We start from the raw sequence: 22,414 nt of genomic DNA on the forward strand, positions 1-22,414 counted from the left end.
TATTTATTAATAACATTAAGACTGATAATATTATTCTAAAAAATAATATTTTGATTCTTAATATAAAGAGTGACTAGCCCGGGTCTCGTTGACTGCGAAGTTGCATTGCATTAAAGAGGTTTTTCTTTTCTTCCTAATAATTTCTGTATATATTCAAGTTCACTTGTCTTTGTGGTTTTTGCAAGATAAAGGTCGTGCTTAATTTGAAGATCATTATGTTGTGACATGATCGATATCGGGGCTCATCACAATTCGATAGCAAATGCTCATCAACTTCATTATAGCTCTCCCTGGTGTCGCGTGACGCACCAATCAGCGCGCGCTCTCGCGGAGCGCGAGTCAGTCAGAAACACACAGGACCGCGAGCCCGATGTGACTTAAGATATTGCGCGTTTTTGTCATGATTTAAGAAAGATAAAGTCGTATTTCACCTATGAGATTTATTCCAGTGACTTTGGGAAATACGCTTTCGTTTAAAAGTTCGAGGTTATTTTTTCTTGCTCCCGATCTTTTTGTGATGGATCCGGTTCAAGGTCTTTTTCGTGCACAGTGAGCGTTCAATGCAGCACTCGGACCATCATCGGGCTGTATGGAACTGACTGTTAATGATGTCTATGAGTTTCATGTCTGATACGCTGAATAGTTCAGATCCTTCAAAATCGGCATTTTTAGAGTTCGGCCACGGACTTACAACCAACCAGCAGCATTTATCCGGATTCTCTCACAATATTTACCCAGTACATGGATTGCACTCAGGCGGACACCTCCAGCACGATGGTCCCTACTCCACCGCTTCCCATTACAGCCGGCCGCTGGGATACGCCTACCCCGGGCCGGTGAGCGCTCCTGCTCCGGGGGCTTACGTGCCTTACCAGCCAAACAACCACAGCAGTTCTTTAGCTCACACGAGGGCTGAGGACACGAGTGAGTATCCTCTTAAAACCGTCTAAATGTGATGTTTTGACGCTACTTGTCTCTTGAAAGATACATGCGTCCGTCGTGGCATTTATAGTCAAGTTCACAACAGCTTTTGCTAATGCACACATACACACACACACACACACACACACACACACACATATACATACATATACATACATTTTTATATATATATATATATATATATATATATATATATATATATATATATATATATATATATATATATATATATATATAAGCATATACAAAATGCAATGCACAGGCTACTTAAACTTTAGGCTATGCATGCATCATTATTAGATTAGGCTAATATCTGATATGATCCCTAATAAAAAAAATTCTGCATTTGTACCAGTAGCTAATTTAATGCACCGTGTATTTTTTAAATAAATACCAGATTTACAAAAAAAAAAAAAAAAAAAAAAAAAAGGCACACAGGTCTAATTAATTTTAAAGACCAGGGGTAAATCAGTTACAAATGGTAAACACAAACTATTGCCTATTGGTTCTGACCTTTTATTTGAACGACTTTAATTCAAAAACTGTTTTTCTTTCTTGGGCTTATTTATTGGAGGATTTGTGTTTTTAAGCTTGGTAAACATAATTTATTTTTTCTGGAAGGCCTAGAACTTGATTAAAAAAACATAAAAAACGAATAACACACCATTTCGTAGTTTAGGTATCATTCTGCATTGTGTAAATTCTTAAAAAAAAAAAAATTAGACTACTCTTGCAAATTGATGCAGTCATGGTGTGTTCATCATCCAATATCTCCCATTAATTTCGAAGATAGCCTAAAAATTGCACATTGTTCACATTTTAGTAGCTTATAACATTAGAGCAATACATACAACATTTGTAGACTAAATCTAAAGTAAATCCATTGTTAAAATATAAGCTATACATGCATTCATATAGGCTAAATATATAGGCCTAAATAATATTTTGTACATGCACCGACGCTCGAGCGCTCTCGAAATCGATGCCAATTTTGTTATAACCTATAGCGAAGAAGCCTCTTTTTTTCAATATTAATATGATTGATGCAGTTGTAATTCATCCAAAAATAACGATGCTAAGGCTTGTTTGTTTTGCTCTTAGGTTCAAGTTCAGGCTCGGTAGGCCTGTAAAACTTGCCTTTAAACGAGTTCAATTATGGTTTGCCGATCTTAAAAATGATGACCCATTAATGTTCCCTCTAAACACCTGATACATCTCCTGAATGGCTATTGTAAATCAAAAGACAGTTACAGCTATTTACTGTGACATCATTTACAATTTTTCTTAAGGTTAAGTAGGGTTAACCTGCTTGTTTGAAGATTTATGAGCATTAAGCCTACTGTGTCATAATGCTGTCGTTTTATTTCGTCTGCATGCCTGAAGACCACGAAAAGCCAGCGGTCATTGAGAATGGTGAGATTCGCCTCAATGGCAAGGGGAAGAAGATCCGCAAACCGCGAACCATTTACTCCAGTGTTCAGCTGCAGGCGCTACACCAGCGCTTCCAGCAGACCCAGTACCTCGCGCTGCCCGAACGCGCAGATTTAGCCGCCAAACTGGGACTCACACAAACACAGGTAAATGTCTGGCATTCTCACTTCTGTTTGAGACTATAGAACTGCAACGTGTTCTTCTTGATTCGGGATTAGGCCTATAGTCCTGATAGGCTACTTAGTTAATTGCAGATTTTCTGTTGAGGAGAGCAGATGGGGAACGATGTTATATATGAGAAGTGGATTAGCCTTGTCTATATAATAATGGTCTGTTGACGCGTCGGTTTTATAGAATTTGTCACATGGGCGCCGCTCGTGCACCACAGGAAAACAATTCATTTCGGACGAAGAAATGTGAATTTTAGATGTTGGTTGTTTTACATAGAGTTGCTCCAAAAATAGGCTATTTGGACGGTTAAGCCTCACTGAAAATATAGGAATACCATTGCATTAGAAACAAAACAAAATGTGCAAGTGGCATTTATTTGAAATTAAAACTCCTACTGTTTATCAGGCATTTTGGGAGACTCAACAACTGAATATGGAAATAAATGATGTATTAATATTCCTATGAACTATTAGATATTATTATGAAGTTGTTCCCAATTATTACTCCCATTATAACACTTCAGGAACACATTGATGTGCAAATTATAGACAGTGTATAGATACATTGTATTGACTATTGACCATATTGCATAAAGTAAAATAGTGTATCAATAAACGTTATATCTTTCATAACATAGCTGAGAATCATCTTTGCAAAGTTTGGTTAAAAAAATCTTGAAACCTAAAAATTGATTGGTGAATGCAAAAAAACCCATTGTTTCATTCCATGTATTTTTATTTTTTTAAACACCTGAGTCCATGGTGTCCACTATATAGCATAATATATGAATCTATAATGACATGAAAAAATACTAAATGCGAAAAAAATAAATAATAATCTGGGTTTCAGGAGGATATAGTTCATTAATGTGATGGACTGGGCTTGTTTATGTGAACTTCAGGGGAACTCACTTCATGCATCCACTAAAAACACCAGTTATTAAGTCATTTTGAAAGTGAAGTAACTTCTGTGATAAAGGTCTAGTGTAATTTAACTGCAAATGCCTGTTAGTTTGATATCTTTTAATGCAATGATATTCAATGTTTTTTAAGTGAAGCTCAAGAACTCAAGTGCTTTTCGGGGCCACTTTCAATCTATCTGAAAGTATTTATGCTGAGGTGAGGCTTTAACTCAGTATCATACTGGATGAACATTCAAATGAGTCAGTCAATACTGGTTTCTGAGCATTTATTTACTTTGCGTCATGTATACGTAAGTAGGCTGATTTGTTTCTCTTTTGTTAAAGCTAAGTGAGGATTTCGTTTAATCCAACCTTTACTTTCATTTTTTAGTTAGCGCACTAGCTTTTGTGTTCTCAGACTTTACAGTATGAGATAATATTTTTCCCAGTGCTTAGGCTGTTATCCCAAGCATATTTATTCTTGATTGCTTAAGCCTTATGCTTAATAATACATATCCAACTGTTCATGAACGAGTGATGGATTTAACATAATACAGTCATTTCGGGGCCAGTGAATGAGATAAATGAGCCTGAAATTTGTGCTGATGATTTTTAGGAATGGAATTTTCACTAAGCATATTTCTTTTTATTTACCTATGCAGGATCTTTTGTATACATTCCCTTTGGGATTGATTAATAAGTCGTCTATAAGTCTATACTTGTTATGTTGATGTCACACCCATTAATGAGTTCCTGTAGGGTGGTGTTATGGACAATGATTTATTTTTATAAATCCCTTCTGCTGACACGCACGTATTAACGCATGCATCTGTGTGTGTGTGGAGAAAAATGGAAACCTAACATAAGCCTGGGTGCAGCCATATTGCCCATGGCATACACAGTGTAAGCCTTCCCATTATGCTTGCTCTGTTTCTCATTCACTGCTTTCCTTCTTCGTTTCTTTCCCTCTTCATCTACGTTCCACACTTGCCGCCCTGAGAGTGACAGGTTGCTCCTCGTTTTTGGCCATGGAGAATGAGTTCAGTCTGTCCCACAGCTAAAAGGGTTTCCTGTGTGATTACGCCTCGGTTTCCATCAAAGTGTTCCTGTCATCAGCTGAAGAACGCCTCTCACATCCACCTCAGACAGTGCTTGAATATGCATTGCTTGCAAATCAAACCTACTTTATGTGAATGCTGATGCGAAATGTACCTGCGATATTGGTGGCAACAATCTGAAATCCAGAGCATGGCTGCCAGTTTCCATTTGATCCATAAATGTGATTGAAAGCACATAAACAAGTGCCACACAAGCATATGCTTTTGGCTTTTCCAAGTCCCTCCTTACACATATAACATAGGTCTGGAATCCATCACTTCACTATAAAAGCTGTTTGGCAAACCGGTCTTTGGAAATAAAAAAGAAAATCCTTTTTGCATGTGTTTATTAAATCTGTTGACAGCCAAACTAATAACATTGTGTAAAACCCCATTGCATAGATTTTGATTGTCTGAGGTTATGGAAACTGCGTTAGGTGGGCTCTCTGAGTCAGCCTTAAAGCGTGGCTGGTGTTTTTCGTGCGGGCGTTCGGCTGAATTCTTCCCAAAGGACAATTTTGGGTCTCGGTCTGCGAGGTGTTTCTAAATTGAGTGCACATTCTGGCAAGGGAACCATAAACTCCTACATCGTTAAGGACACGTCTCAAATATTTGTGCACTAATGTATTTGCAGTGAAATGAAGTTAAAGCTCTAAGGGGGGGGGTGCACATACACTGCCATTCAAAAGTTGATTTTTAAGATTTTTATTGCTTTTAAAAGAAGTCTCTTCTGCTCACCAAGGATGTATTTGTTTGATTAAAAATACAAAAGAAAACAGTAATATTGTGAAAAAATATTACAATTTAAAATGTTTTCTATTTTAATTTTAAAAAGCAATTCCTGTTATGCAAAGCTGAATTTTCAGCATCATTACTCCAGTCTTCAGTGTCACATGATCCTTCAGAAATCATTCTAATATGATGATTTGCTGATCAAGAAATATTTAGTATCATTATCAATGTTGACAACAGTTGTGGACCATTTTTATTTCAGGATTTTTTGATGAATAGAAATTTCAAAAGAACTGCATTTATCTGAGATAGAAAGCTTTTATAACATTATACACTACCGTTTAAAAGTTTGGGGTCAGAAAGATTTTTTTTGTGGGGGGGGGGATAAAATAAATAAATACTTTTATTCAGCAACGATGCATTAAATTGATCAAAAGTTACAGGAAAGACATTTATAATGTTACAAATAAATGAAAGAAAACTTCATCAAAGAATCCTGAAAATAAAAATTGTCCACAACTGTTTTCAACATTGATAATAATAATGAATTTTTTTCGAGCAGCAAATCATCATATTAGAATGATTTCTGAAGGATCATGTGACACTGAAGACTGGAGTAATGATGCTGAAAATTCAGCTTTGATCACAGGAATAAATTATATTTTAAAATATATTCAATTGGAAAACATTTATTTTAAATTGTCATAATATTTAACAATATTACTGTTTTTTTGTGTTTTTTTAAATGAAATAAATGCAGCCTTGGTGCATATATACATATATATATATGTATACACCTATAGTAATTAACACAACTTTCATGCACAACTGACTAACAGATAAACTGTGTGCTCCTATTTCAGTGTTGTTAAGTTGAGGATATTTTCAGCAAGCAGTGTGCTTCAGACACTCAGATTAACAGCATTAAAGAAGGTTATCAAATGTTATCATTCAAATGAAGTGTAAATGCACTTCCCTGAATGAGCGCGGCTTTATAGCGTAACTAATAGATATCACCATATCCCCCTGTTGATTAATCACAGTTAAGTTTTTAATATGCAAATGAGGCCTTATCTAATTACATGTACATTTCCAGAACAGAAACACTGGATAACGCTAAGAAAAACCTACAGAATATAGATAGAAATAAAACTAAAGTTTGGTGTGTGAAAGTGCTAAGTGGAGATTTCTGACTCAGTGAATGGAAACTGCCTATGCATTGGAATTGAAATCCACAGACGCAAATAGATAAAGTGTTATATATTAAACTCTTAAATTTGTATTTTGGATGTTTTTTGGTTGCAAGCCCAAAATCTTCAATCTGAGCAGTGCATGATGGTTTTGCCTGTAATGTTAAATATTGGTGTGCCTAAATCATCTTCATGCCTAAATGAAGTCCAATCGTTCTTTTATCAAAATCTCCCAAACAAGCGCTCTGGAAGTCATTTCATTTCAACTCAATTTAAATGCATTTTTACGCTGTGATTGTTGTTGTCAGACACATGCTTCACTGCCTTCATAAAAATGGCAGGGCGGAACAATTGCTGAGTGCGCGTGTAATGAAACACAGAAATGTCACTGAGTCCATGTCTGCAAAGACTGTTCAGCTGTGTCAAGAGTGTCAATATCATATAATCAAATACGTTATAAAATAGACCACTGATGCCTGTGTGGCGTGCATGGCCTCAAAATGTGGCCTCAATTGTTGCATCATCTGAGATGTATTTTAATTTTAATTTTTGTTCTATTCTGTTTTCTGAAGGTAAAAATATGGTTTCAAAACAAGCGCTCCAAATATAAGAAGATAATGAAGCATGGGCCCAGTGGACCTGAAGGGGAGATGCTCCACACCACGTCCTCGTCCTCTCCCTGCTCTCCGGGTCTGTCCCAGCTCTGGGAGGTCTCTATGGCCAACAAAGTGCCATCCATGCACCCAAGCAGCTATATGAACAATTACGGGCACTGGTATCCCTCACACCACCAGGATCCTCTGCCCAGACCTCAGATGATGTGATTGAGCCAGAGAGACTCCTTCGGTCCGTGTGGACACCTGCTTAACCTGTGAAGGTGCTTTCCTTCGCAACTCCATCATGTGTTTTATTGCTTGGTGTGTTTGAAAGGACTGTGTTTTAACTCTATGCAAGCAGATGCCCCTGAAACACATATTCAGTAGCTTTTACAATGTGCTTGAAATAAAGGATTTATGAAAGGATGGATGTGCTGCTATGTTATGAATGATTTACAGACATTTTCAGAATATTGAAATTTCGATGTCACCATGGAGGTAATAACGTTTGTTCTAATATACAAAACGGGCCTGGTACAATATTGTATGGTATGCCATAGCTTATTTAAAAAAATGATTGAATTGATTATTGAAAAAAATATTTATATGATTATTATTACTAATAACAGTAATAATAATAAAAATAAAGTAAAATTAATGTATTTTACATTACATTATGTATTTTAAATAGTAGCGTTTTGGAATAAATTGCACAAAATAAGCACAAAGTTATGATCGAAATAAACGAGCGATGCTTGAGATCGAATGAAACAGTTAACTGCATAATTTACATCACTTGTAAATTCTCAGATTTATGTGTTCGTGTTCGATAGATTTAGCATTTTTCTCGTGGTCCAGCTGTGGGCTGACTGGAGGTTGAGATTTATGAATTATTTATGATCATCAAGGCAATGACTGTAAGATGAGCTGTTTTATTCGGCTCTGACCAGTTTTTTATGTCACCTGAAGCGCATGTTATTTTCTTGGTTCTGTTCTGTACGCTTATTATTATAGCCTACTTGAAATATGAATTGAATTGTATCTCATTTAGGCCTGTTTGCTGGAAATTTATGATTCAATGTCTGTACGTTAAAAGTTGCATCCATAAGAGAAATATTTCAGGTAAATAGGTCCGATTTAAATTTATTTATTTTATTAATATTGCTACAGAGTTTTATTTTAAATCAAATGTATGCATTTTTGCATAAACAAATTGCGCACGCATGCGTGCTAAATGAGCTAACAACAGAAAGATGAATAGTGAATAATAGGCCTACCAGTTACAATCAGATATCCGTGTTTCCATTCAAATAGACTATATTATTTAGTCAGAATCGTGGAAATAAAATGTGGTCCATGTGATGAATAGGCCTACGCGATCTTTTGGCTATAGTTAAGTGCAAGATGTTTCGCATCAAATCAGCACACCTCTGCTTTCCACATCTTATATGTTCCTCCGTTCTTTATAATGTAATGTTAAAATAATGCAATGTACTGATTGAGTGGATGTCGTGATGTCAGCATGATAAATCACTACAACATTCAATCACGTGCAGGATGGAGATTAGATGTACTTATATGGACATTTCAGTACTTAAACTAAACACAGTGAACAAGATGTTTGAGTTCAATTAAAACAGCCCACATTACGTTGATGTTCATTTAATGTGATTCACAATGATTTATTGCGTGTTCATTTCGTATCGATGTATTTTGACACAGAAAAACGCGACGCGACTTTGTTTCAGGATAGGCTACATAAAAATGCTAAGTCTAACTACAGGTTGTTAGAGCTTAAAAGCAATCTACTACCAGGAGACACCTTTCGTATCAATATGGAACACGTTGTTCTTGTAAGTCTAAATACAGGTTTTCAGGCCCTCAATTAAAAGCTATTTAAATCGTTTGTTAGCGTAGCGATTATTAAACCGGTTGTGTTTTTCTCTGATCCACTGTAATAAGATGCCCACCTGGAGGAATGCGGGGTCCACTTGACCTGACTTTGACCCAGCTCACTCAACAGGGTCTTGTCTAAACAGCCTTGTTTAAACAGGCATATTACAAAGCATCTCTGTCATTTCAAGAACTTTAGACGCAGTTCAGCATGCTGTTTTTAACTGCAATAATGTAAATTAAATTGCTGAGTGGATATGTTATTATATGCAGTATTATAATATAAAATAATGCCTGCCACATGCAAATAACAGAAGTTTGAAACAAACAATAAATAAACCTTTTCCTGCATGAAACCCTTAATATCAAGAACAATAACAGGCCTACACATTTATGAGCTTCTGCAACATATGTGGGAGATTTCCATGCAACGAGTCCCACAGTCTGTTATTTCCTAAACCGTGCGAAACGAGAAACCTAGCGCAGTCACTTACCTCCTCTCTCTCGACAGGTAGCAAACCACACTGAAAAACTTCTCTACGTGGAAACCATCTCTCTGCACTTAATGTTCCTAAAATTATGGAATGATTTTAACGTGCCCCTCTTTATATACTCCCATCCCTGAGTTTGATTTGTGGAGTTTATGTTGCTCTGTTCAGATGACAGTCATGGGAAGAGAAGACAAGTGTTTTCGAATGAAGTAGCTTGCTCTCTCACAAGGGAAATTATGGGCAATTTTACATCTCGAGATTAGAATAATGGGTGCTCAAGTCGGACGAGCAGAGAAAAGGGGCTTTCAAACAGGGCAATTACGTGGGAAGCTGATTTGGGAGAGCACTAAAGGGTGATGGGAATAAAAGGGGATGAGATGGACTGATAGAAGTCTAAGAGATTTCCAGCACTCGGAGGTGCCTGTTGAGTTTTAATAGTGCGGCGCATCGAAACGCATCTAATTCCGAATGGATTCAGAGGCCTGGAGGAGATTTGAAGGACAAGGATGAAAGCGGTTCCCGAAATCGTCCCCGGTTTCTGGGGTGAGAGAGAGTTCAGTGGTTCACAGCTGTCAAGAAAACCTCTCTCATTTGATGGTATTTACATTTGGAGCAGAATGATGCTGCTGAGTGACGCCTGCGGACTCGAGCTTTGAGCGGGTGTCAGGCAGCTGCCCTCTGTCTTTACATGGCAACATATGCATGTCCCAACCGCAGCTGACCTCCTGTTCAACCACCCCAGAGGCCTCCGGTGCCATTTTTTGGATACGGTTTCTCGTCAAACACGTAAAGATTGGCCCTGCCTATCTTTATTTAGGTGTTGCGGTGCATTGAATCTTAGTATCATGTTCAAGTTCAACAGTTCAGGCACGGACGGAGCGCACAGGGCCGTCGAGGTGACCATGTCAGCCCACACACCCAGCTTTTGGGTTTCTCTGAGTGAGCGATGTGTCCCAAGACGACGCCATCTAGATCATAGCCTGTAATTGAAGGGCCACACACCACGAACAAGCCCAACGGAAAACAGATATGTTACATACGGCCCAACTTCAACTGCAAATATTGTATCAAACAGATAGCAGCCGTTTCTTTATGGACCCTATGGCATAACTACCTCAGATGAAAGTGGTAAACACATTAGAGGGGATAAAATGTCTTAGGGTTTGAGCTATGGCCATTGTACACAGATGATGGGATTATTATGTTTTAAAGGGAACTAAGTGGCCTGACAGGTTTTAGGTGTGAATATGACTCTTTCTTCTCTATTGGAGGTAGAATAGTAACCCAATCACATGCTACAGTGAGGCGGGTATTATAAGATCTGCATGACTAATTCCACAGCTATGAAATGCCCAGAAATGACTCACAGTTGACCAACCAACAATCTTAATTAACTATCATGACATTCATCTAACTACTGTGGCCGCTCACGCTTTTTTGTTTTGCTTCTGTTTTTGTTCTGTCAGCATCCACATCCACCTATGCTTTGAATTTCATAGCGGTATTTTTGGACGCAAGATTTGCAGCACAGATGGACTGTTTCTGCTTCTTATACTAAAGAAGTAGCCCAGAAGTAGAATAACTGTTGCTGTTAAACTGAGTGGAAATTTCTATGTGAAACATTTCGTAGTTATTTTAGTAACTATTTGGCTTGTCCCAATATTTAGCTCTAAAGCATACCATTTGCCATGATGTGAGTGGTCACATGCACATTATCCATTTACATATTCAAATTCCCTGGAGAATGGTTTGGAGAATGGAGAATGTTTAATAACCAACCATAAACACGATTAAAAAGGAAAAAAAGGGGGAAAAAAAAACTATAGGCCTACCATAAAAAAAACTGATTAAAGAAGAAAAGACATTCCCACTGATGAATAAATTAAGATCAGAGAATAGGCATATTTCAATAATGTTGGTCTGTTTAGGACTCCAATAGAGCTTCAGCATTAGCGGTTAGGCTTATGATTTGTGCATGAAACGAAACCAGATTATTTAATGGTTTCTTTGGTTCAGATTTGCGTCCTTTCCATTGCCGCCCAAAACCAGAGGGCGTATTGCACGACTTACAAACGCGAGTTCAGTATGTTCTCTATTTTGCACATGAAACAATGCGTCGAAATTGTTTTTAATAATTCTTCCATCACATATTTAGGAGACCGTTCCTTGAAAAGCACAGGTTGTTCAGACAACACCTAACAATTACAATTTATTTTAAGGTTTTTTATCTTCTGTTTTTAATTATAATGAATTGACATTAAAGCACAGTGAATGACGAATGAATCATGCTTCCCGTGAAATGAATTATGCGCATAAGAAATACAGGAAAGGCGTCTTTGTAGTTTCGATCTTCGAACTTTTAGTCAAATTGTAACACTTTATAATATCTTTAAAACATTAGCAAACATTATTGAATTATGGTTAACAGTTCATTAATGTAGGCTACATTACAATAGCCTAGAATTGTCTTAAAACCTTGCTTCCTGCATTTTCATTTTTAGGCTTTCATAAATTAATTTAGGCCTGCATGCATGAACTGATATGATTTGATCATGTTTGTTTTGCATTTGAAAGTTACTATAAAGTGTTACACAAAACTTTTTATGGTCAGTTATGAGTTCACAAAATGGTCACAAAATGACCATTGTCTTTTTACGTTTTAATTATATTATTAGGCTACATCTGATTTTTGACAAGCGAAAAGTTTCTATCAAAGCCTTATAACGGATACTATTTTTTTCACACCTAATTTCTCAGTGGTGTTTTGGCAACTGGACAATATCTGTCCAATTTCCTTGAATAAACATTAACAACACATGTTTTCAGTAGGACTTACAGGAATTAAATTCTTCCAGAAAACATCTGATGCTGGTAAACCCCAGACCACCAGAAACACACCAACCTATGGCAGACGGACCTGAGACCTCGCGAACCTTTCACCGTTGAATTAGCATTAAGTTGTTGCCAGAGGCATTATATGCCCATAGAAACCGATGGGACACGTGCCCCCTCCGTTTTTTGAGCCAAATGGATTTTAAATGCTGCTTCCAAACACTAAAAAATGACATTGATACGATCACATAGGTGTGTTAATGAATTTACCTCAGAGCGGCACGTCATCAAAATTCGCGCTTGTCGTGCATCCATATCACAACTGTTTGTTTTCAACCATATAGCCTAATGTTTAATGTTTATTTTATGTTTCTGATATTTAAATACACATAGTAGCCTACTAGCAAAAAAATACACACTGATGATGTCTATGGAAGCGGCAGTAATAATCCTTATAGGCATATAATTTGACGATGTTTATTGAAATCACATAGGCTACACATAGATTGTTTAATTATAAAGTTTAATCAGTTCTTTATCCAGTTCACCAGAAACCTTACTTTCATGTCTTTTGAGAGAAGTGGCTGAATTTAGCCTAGGCTACTTGTTGAAAATCCGACAAGTCTGATTCTGAATTGCAGCGGCGCCCGTCGCCTGTTATAGATAATCTATATTATAAAGTTGTTAAAACGACAATAGCCTATAGCCTATACATTTTCTCCCCAGAGGCAAATGCGTAAAATAAACTAAATATAAAACATGGACGCATGCTATTGCTTTGCTTAGCACGTGGATCTTTGAGTAGGCCTAGATCAAATTCATAAAATAGGCTATTAAAGTTTTATATTTCCATATATATTAAAAAAAAATCAGTTAGGTTTGAATATACATGAACTGCGAATCTGGCTTATATTTATAGGCTAAGTCTATAAATATAGCGCACACACACACACCTTAACTTTTTCTCATGAGTCATGACTATGGATGACACTAAATCTCATCTTAGTAGGCTACTTTTGATGAATGGCTGCGCTATTTTTAATTATTATAATTTCACATTTTGTTCTATAGCCTAAAAACTAAATTAGCAAATGTTTCTATTTATTTCCAATAATTGGCTGATGCATCATCATCCTGCACATGCTAAACTTAGGCCTAGCCTATATCTAAATATGTTACCATTTAAAAGTAGTCCTAAATGCACATTGTTCTTATCACTGTTCATCTTCCCCCATGTTACCCTATCTGATATGTGTTTTTTCCACGTTAATAGGTCTACATTAGGCTACAGAAAGGCATAGGCCTGTAGACCTTATTCACAGCAGCGCCATCTTTTTTTAACGGGAATGAAAGTGAGACTCTGAGGGATAGACATACCAGTCTTCAGTGAGACGTACTGTTATTCAATGTGTTTTTGGATTATTATGCTGATGAAACACGAACATATCTTTCCGAGAATTTCAGTAGACAAAAAACGACAACAACAACAACAACAACAACAACAAACAGACAATATGAGCTGTGGAAAAACCTGCACAGCCTCGCTAATACCTCGCCTACCTGTCATGACGCTGCTCTGAATAAGGTCTGTAAAAACCGCGGGAAGGCGGAATCTGGGAGGGAACAGGTTAAATGCCGCTTTGAAATACCATCGAGCTGTACTCATTTGCATCTACCTGTAAACCTCATGGGGTTTTTCTAGGCCTACGTTTGATGTCTTTGTTTGCCCTGTCTATTCTTGTTGTGACCGACTATCCCTAAAGCGCAAGGCTTTATTTCAGTAGTCACCCCCTTCTTCGCTGTAGTCTATCTTGTTATCTGCCAACAGAATACTAATAAAATCCAGTGACTCCAACATGTCTGCTCGCCTGTCGCCTCCTACAGCTTCTTTGCACGCAGACCTACCAGGCTGATGCATGCAAACACATCACAAAAATAACATCTGTCTGACTTAACCCTTTCCTTAGAGCCGGAACAAAGCGATATCACTGCATATTTGTAAATAGGCCTACTTTAAAACAGAATATATCAAATGTGTGCACAGTGGCAGATTTTTTTTTTTTTTTTTTTTTTGTAACATATTATCAGGGTAAGCTGTGGCATTAAATGAAAGTAGTAGTAAAATAGGAAATATTTTCAATTCTCATTTATTCAGCTTGACAGAATAACAATAAAACTACTTACAGGAATATAAAAATGGTTCGAGCACCACCGTGCAATCTTTCGAAGTGACACGAATTTAGTGGTTCTGTTTTATTTAAACACATATGTACAGCTTTCAACATTTTGTACAAGTCTTTATAACTTATGTCCTGAGTCTCTGACGCGCGCGCCGCACCAGCCCACATTGTGGGTGGCGTGACTGATAACTATAGGCTACACAATTGGGGTTTAAAAATTTCTTTAAAACGTACTTTTTAATATTCATCCATCAGTGAACAAAACATGAAAACAAAGGAAGTCATAAAACATAATAACTTAAAACCACTCTAAAACTTCCTTTACATGGTTTAACCTACACCTATGTGCATATGAAATAGGTCTGAGTAGCCGGGACACATTGAAACATCGTTATTATTATTATAGGCTACTGATATTTCAACACAAAGCATTCATATCAACAGATATGCGTTTAAACAGTCCACAAAATGCCACCACAAGTGTGCCGTTCCCCCAGATACTCGCGGAGCATCTTTCAGCTTATTTCTGTGGAGTTTTTCAAAAGTCTTTCCAACTCTTATATGAAACTCTTCCATCAATGTCTGTTAATACACGGCCCCCGTGCTCGGGGCTGGTCCTGGGTGGTGCACTGGATGCTGTAAATGTGATCCCTGCTGGTACCAGTGATTGCTGTAATCTTCCATGTAGGGGGGTGTGGAACTGAGGGGTGGCTGGGGGATCTGGCCCCGGTTGACCTGGCTAGTGTGCGCGTTACTGTCCCAAACAGCCGGGGATGGAGGGGAGTTGCAGGCCATGGAGTCGCTGGCGTTCGGGCTGTGATCCAGCGGAACCTCGCCGTTCTTGTAAAGTTTCTTGAACTTGGATCTCCGGTTCTGGAACCAGATTTTGACCTGTTCAAAAAGAAAAGAAAAACGACGTTCGCGTCAGTTTTCTTTTGGACATTGTAAACAATATTAACCCGTTAATAATTTAAAAACGAATAATTTAAATTGAAAAGCTTACATGTTTTTTTAAGCGAAAAACGATAGGCTAGGCTAAATTTATAGGGGGTCAGATCCCCCTAATACAATTTTGAAGTTCAACCCCCCACAAAGGGATCTTGGTAAATTAAGACCTATAGGCTACTTTATTTCCATACAAGACAACATGGTTTCATTTCAGTGTAATAAAATAGAGTTACAAGTCAAAGCACGTATTTTGGCATTTCGATTATAGGCACACCAAACGAAAGTCGAAGGAACCATAAAAATAGTTGCCCATGTGCTTTTGATCATTTTAGATATTTTTAAGTATTAGGTAACTACAGATTTACAAATCAATAATATATGACAAACACTTCAGTGTTTAAAAAGTATTGTGTGACGATTACCTCGACAGACTGCGCCCCGAAAAGTTGGCCTATCTTTACTCTGCATTTATTTAAATCTTTAAAATCCTTTATAAGGCTAAAATTATTGCACACTGACTTTGAGTTAGATTACCAACGTTTAAAATTACAAAATATAACGGATAGAAACAAAGATGTTATTAATATTATATAATGATGAAATTATTTTTTTACAGTCTAAAAATTGGCCATATGATTAGCTTTTATGCAGGCTAAGCCGTCATTTTTTAAAAGCCTATAAAACTTTCCATAGCGACATATTGTGGTAAAAAAAAAAAAAAATGTTGTTGTTATAAAACATTACAGATGAATTTTAAACAATTATTACTTAATTAATTATGATGGTAAAAAAAAGAACGAGCAATAACATTTCCACACATCTTTTATGACCTGATAAGACTGCTGCTTATCCTTATCTCAGTGTGCTCAGTGTCAGCGATTGAAGTGCAAGAAATCGCTTTAAGCTAACACAATGTCAAGTGTCAGACGAGTAATTATGTTAACAGTATTATAAGTGAATGTGAGCTGCAGTGTTACCTGTGTCTGCGTGAGCCCCAGCTGTGCGGCGAGTTCCGCGCGCTCCGGCAGCGCCAGATATTGCGCCTTCTGGAAGCGGCGCTGCAGCGCGGCGAGCTGGTAACTCGAGTAAATGGTGCGCGGCTTGCGGATTTTCTTGGGTTTTCCGTTTACCATCCGAACTTCAGTCTCAGGTTCCTCTTTGACTGGAAAGAATAAAATGACAGACCACGTTATCTCAAAGTAGGATTATTTCAGGACCTAAAAGAAAACCGAAAACTGATTGGTTTCATTTTTGGGACTAAAACCACACCATTCTCGTTAAATCGTTAAACAAGTAAGCCTATGCTTCTTTAAAATTAAATAAGCGACACGAGTAAAATGATACATGTATTCTTGCTCTGGTAGGCAGTATCAAACGCAAAATGTGGGCACAAACAGACTAGCCTAGTTAAAACATCTTCAAGGAATGTCTGTAGCCTATAATGTAATTTAGGCCAACACCGACAATAAAATATATGATGACATCTATAGCCGGAGCAGCGAGTAATAATGATTAATCGTGTTACAGTCGCAATAAAAATGTCATTGGCTAATTGTTTTACAGCGACCACAAGTCTGTTGTGATAAAGAGGCAACTTTCTACCCTTCTGAAGTATATTTTATTTGAACTATGTCAATTCTTCAATGGGATAATAATACAGAGTAAAAACAACCAAACAAGTTAATTATTTAGGCTATAATAGCCGATTTCTTTTTCTCAAAAGAAACGCGAACTTACGTTTCTCGAGCCGCTCAAAACATAATTTTATAATCTCTAGAAAATTATTATTGAACCCGATATAAAGAAGGCAAATCCAGACAATTTGTAGATGTATAGGCATATAGCCTACCTCTGGCATATTTTCTGAATGTAATATCTCACCCGCGCTTTGTGGTGGCGTCTGCAGGTCTCTGCTGTAATGTCCGTATTGTCTGTAAGTATTGCTGTAAGGATACTCTGTCTTGGTGGGGTAAGGTCCGGCTGATGCCCCCATCCCAGACAGATTAAACTGGTGATATGAATTCATCTGTTGAGAGTATGGAGGACTCTGGTAGTATTCGTGATGGCTGCTGTAATAACCCATGTCTGTAGCCGAGGACTCTGGAAGAGTCGGAGAGTCCTTAGAAGTCGGATGGCAACTCATAGAGTTCGAAAGATCGGTTGAAATACCGGGTATCTTCCTGTCATATGTCGGTCCACTCATCCTTTAGGGGAAATAAAACAAGGGTCGTCCACTTTATTTCCAGGGCAGACTTGAACGAGTCATGCAGACGTTTCGATCAGGACGATGCCTGTAACACAATCCTCGATGAGCAGCTTTCTCTAACTCCCTCGGTTGAAGAACTGAAGGTAATGGCAGGAATCTGGTATGAGAAACTCTGAATTATAGGGCACATGGGTGGACGCTTGGCTCCTATTGGCTCCTCGCTTCTGCTTTTCTTTCTCTCTCTCTCTCCCTCCAGCCCTGAGGGCGAAGCAAGACTCCTCTCCGCCTCTCGCCCTAACGTCTCCAAACTTCAGCTTTTGGGATTTTAGCTGTGATAATTAAGTATAGAGCTGTACACTGTAAAATAAATAAATAAATAAATAAATATATATATATATATATATATATATATATATATATATATATATATATATATATATGATCAATAAGTTATGACAACATGTGTTTTTTTACATTGCTTTAACTCATCAAAATAAGCAATTTTCGTTTTTTTAAATAAATTATACAAGACTCATTTTTTTTTAAGTCAGTTTAATGTAATTTAAGTTGAAATGACTTTAACATCCACGTTGCTTGTAGCTACTCACATTTTTTTAGTTATAGTAAAGTAGGCTATGCATGTTTTCTTGGTGCATTAAAAAAAAACATGCTTCACTACTTTACAATATAGGCCTAAATATAGCTTAAACACCTAGAAATATAAATATCCTTTATCGTTTTAATTCTGATAAATGTCAGTTATAAGTAGCCTACATTATATTATTTAATGTGACTGAATTAGGTTGCAACAACAAAGGTCTAAGTTTTTTTTAAAGAGTCAGTTAGGAAATGACACAAATCTACACTCTTAAAAATAAATGTTCAAATTAAAACCAAAAACAGTCTTGGAAAAAAAAATTCCACACCAAGAACCAAGACTTAGCCTATCTGAAGAAACTGTAACGTATAACATCAAGACCTTTTTCAACCATCTAGCCAACTTGAGAACCTAAAAGAGTGAAAAGGGATCTTTCCTGAACCAAAGGTGCTGCAAAGAACCATTCAGGAATCTTTATTTATAATAGCGTGTGGAAGGCCAGACGTGCCTGTTTTACATTTTACAAGGTAAACCTTTAAATCATTTTTAATTTAGCTCAAATGTAAGGCATGGTTGGCTATGGCTGTCAGTCTGTTGGGAGACATGTTGATGTGATCAGTTCACTTGTTTTCTGGTTGAGAGTGTCTGCTGTGGTGAAAGAGGTTGGAGGAGTTTATCTGCTTCTCTGATCACCCCTGTGGCTCTCACTTGTGTACCCTCTTTATTATGGCAAGGCGTGGTCCCAGTACGTCTTACCTTCTTACACCCATAAGCTTTATCAGCCGCTGACCTGTAAATGCAAACGTGGAATGGACGAGAAGAACTGTTTACTGCTCCGCGTTATTTATTGTCAATATGCAAATGATATGCACGTGAACGCGCTGCTTCACAAGCTCCTCCTGCGAACTTCAGCCGCAAGACATCGGGTTGTCACATACCTGATGTGCACCGTCGTGGCATGTAGTCAAATTCCATGGAGTCTTTTGAAAGATATGCAAACCATTCTTGAGAGCTGTGACATTTTGTGCTATGTGTCAGTGTCAGGTTTTCAGTTAGTCAATTAATCAATAAAATAAAATGTTAAAATAATAATACATTTATTTAAAAATAAAAACAAACAAATTAAGTCAAATCGTCTTTCTAGCTAAGGTTTCAAATGATCACATATTACTATTTTTTATTATTTTAAATGGGTGTGTATACCTACATTAAATTGATGCCTATTGTGAAATGAATATTGTATGGTAGTAGTTGTGCAGCAGCTGTCCAGGCATGTTCTGAGCGCTGAGATCTTTGGTCTGATACTGCCTCCTTGTGGTTGTAGTGCAATAATTCATACTGGTGGTTAGAACTACATTTCTTCTTAAAGGGATAGTTCACCCAAAAATGAAAATTTTGTCATCATTTACTCACCCTCATTTTGTTCCAAACCTGTATGAGTTTCTCTCTTCTATTAAACACAAAAGAAGATATTTAGATGAATGTTTTTTTTTTTCCTACAATGGAAGTCAATGGCTGCCGTCAACTGTTTTATTATCAACATTCTTTAAACTATATTTTGTGTTCAGTAGAAGAAAGAAACTCATACAGGGTTGGAATAACTTGAGGATTTGTAAATGATGACAGAATTAAAAATTTTGGGTGAACTATCCCTTTAAGTAGAGGAGAGTGAAAGATGAAGTTTCCACTTTTATTGCAGGAGAATTTTTTTTAAAATCAAAAGGCACAGTCTGAAGGTGTCCTGTGGTTTCTGGCACCAAGGCGTTAGTAGCTGGTCCTTCAAGTCATGTATTGTGAGGTGGAGCCGCCGTGGATTGAACTTGTTCCCACAGATGTTCAACTGGACTGAGATCTGGGGGATAACAGGGAACACTGTTGACATGAAGAGTGCTGGTCTGCAACAGTGTTTAGGTGCCACATGCCAAATTTACGTCCACACGAATGACCGGATCCAGGGTTTCCAGCAGAACATGCTCAGAGCATCACACTCCCTCCACCGGCTGGTCATCGTCCCACAGTGCATCATGGTGCACTGCCATCACTTCCCCGGGTAAATGGAGCACACGTGCACGACCGTCCACGTAATGGAAAAAAAAATATGACTCATCAGTCCAGGCGAACTTCTTCCACTGCTCCAGGTCCAGTTATGATACTCATTGTAGGTGCTTTTGACGGGGATCATCATAGGCACTCAGCCTTGAGCGCCCAACACCCTGTCGCCGGTTTGTGGTTTGTCCCTCCTCGGACCACTGTTGGTAAATTCTGACCAATGCAACCCACAAGCCTTGCCGTTTCACAGATACTTTGTCTCGGTCAGCTTGCCATAACAATTCGACCCTGGGTCCTTGTCAAAGTTGCTCAGATCTTTAATCCTGTCCATTTCTCCTGCACCCAATACTCTTGTATAATCAGCAGGTGGCGCCAGTAACACAGGGTTTCTCTGTAATCTCACCTGCACTAAGTTACTGTAAACCTCAATTTTAATGCAGGAAATTATGCTTTAATTAACAAATAATGGTTAATAATAAATAATGAATTTTTCTTAGCAATTATGTGTGCATGTTTGCATTTTAAAACCAAACCTTTCTGCAACATAGGCCTAATGCTGTTTTATTTTGTATTATTATAAGAACATTTATTATATTATATGTGTTTTCTTATTTTTTACACTATACATGTAACAACATGAATAAGAAAGTTTCCTTTCGCCTCTTAACATTGGTTCATTCTTGCTGGTCAGTGGAAAGACTAAAAAATGCTGGGTTGTTTTAACCCAATGTTGAGTCAAATATGGACTAACCCAACGTTGGGTTAAAAAATGCAGTTTAAAAATGGACAAATTGCATTTTGGACAAAATCAAAAATGGACAAAAATGCAATTTAAAAATGGACAAATTGCAGTGGTTACATTAAAAATGTAACCCAACGTCTGGGTTTGTCCATTTTTAAATTGCATTTTTAACCCAACGTTGGGTTAGTCCATATTTGACCCAACATTGGGTTAAAATAACCCAGCATTTTTTAGAGTGATCTGACATACGCCTGGAAATAGACTAGCAGAGGATTAAAGATACATTGTTCACAATTTCCGACCCGATCTCCTGGCACTGCATATCTATAGCATGAGTTCATGCTTTTATTTGGCGTGCCTTTTTATACGCAAAAAGTAATCTTTTACGTACATCTGGTATATTTCGTAGCCTATCATGCTACCAAAAAGTGTGTATCACACTGTATGCACTAAGGTAATTTCTACAAATAAAGAGCATGCAAAATGAAAGCATGAACTCGTACTATAGATATGCAGGAGATTGGGCTCCGCTTTCCCTTTCTCAGGAAATCATTGGGCATTTCTCTGATAGGCCTATATCATGATCTATGAGAGTTTGAGGACTCAGCACTTAGAGATGTTCAGAATACACAGAGTCTTTTAAAAGTCTTGATGGAAGCTCTTGTAGACCTTCTTTATTTGATGTTTGAAGTGTTTAAACCTCTCATTTGTGGCTTGGCCAAAGCATTGAAGTCCTTCGGGGAAGCCTGCAATTACAGGATGAGTGTACAGTTCCACTGGTCATCCAGGTTGAGCGCAGTCTTTTGTTGTGACGATTACAAATGGTTCCGTCTTTCCTCAAAGTGCGTAATTTCCATTAAGCACTCCCAAATCCACCGGAAAATGTGCACAGCTGCGGCTTAAGACACTGCCTTTGGCAGGTAATGGTTGTTAAATTGTTGATGAATTAAGCGGCGATGTTCAGATGAAAACATTGTTACAGTTTACGTCCGAAATCGCATACTCTCCTGAGTAGAAACTTATTTTGAAAAAGTACTTACTTTGCAAGCTCTAAAAGAGTATGTTCTATGTAGTACGGGTGTGTGTAGTAGCGTATCAATGTAATCCGGTCAGACTACATTCACCATGTTGTCATTATCATGTGACCTACTGTACCAGCGTCAGTTGCGTTGCTTCACTGCCATTCACAAATCCTCTGGGATAGTAAAGTGTCCATGATATGCACACTTCAGGGTCTCGTCAGAAGAAGTAGGTCATCCAGATACTTTTTGCCTACTCGTTTACGAGTACTGGTACTTTGTCATACTATAAGTATGTGATTTCGGATGCAGCCAGTGTCTGGGAGTGTTTTAGTACACAACTTCCTCCAAAATGCATAGTGCATGCATTCAATAGATTCAATTTAGTTACTGTAT

The 22,414-nt window shown here is 37.6% G+C and overlaps 2 protein-coding genes across 2 annotated transcripts; one reads left to right on the forward strand and one right to left on the reverse strand.

Annotated features, from left to right (window-relative positions):
• Positions 1-321: 321 nt before the first annotated feature.
• On the forward strand, positions 322-7,627 carry dlx4b (distal-less homeobox 4b). The gene is made up of 3 exons (XM_084136065.1): positions 322-924; positions 2,326-2,519; positions 7,037-7,627. The coding sequence occupies exons 1-3, from the start codon at positions 606-608 to the stop codon at positions 7,286-7,288; spliced, it is 765 nt and encodes a 254-aa protein (XP_083992191.1). The 5' UTR covers positions 322-605; the 3' UTR covers positions 7,289-7,627.
• A 6,722-nt stretch (positions 7,628-14,349) lies between these two features.
• Positions 14,350-17,761, reverse strand: dlx3b (distal-less homeobox 3b). The gene is made up of 3 exons (XM_084134172.1): positions 17,286-17,761; positions 16,382-16,566; positions 14,350-15,347 (listed from the first exon to the last, which is right to left on the reverse strand). The coding sequence occupies exons 1-3, from the start codon at positions 17,605-17,607 to the stop codon at positions 15,042-15,044; spliced, it is 813 nt and encodes a 270-aa protein (XP_083990298.1). The 5' UTR covers positions 17,608-17,761; the 3' UTR covers positions 14,350-15,041.
• Positions 17,762-22,414: the final 4,653 nt, after the last annotated feature.

The sequence above is a fragment of the Abramis brama genome (genome assembly GCF_963993115.1).
Source record: "Abramis brama genome assembly, chromosome: 14".
Classification (NCBI taxonomy): Eukaryota; Metazoa; Chordata; class Actinopteri; order Cypriniformes; family Leuciscidae; genus Abramis; species Abramis brama.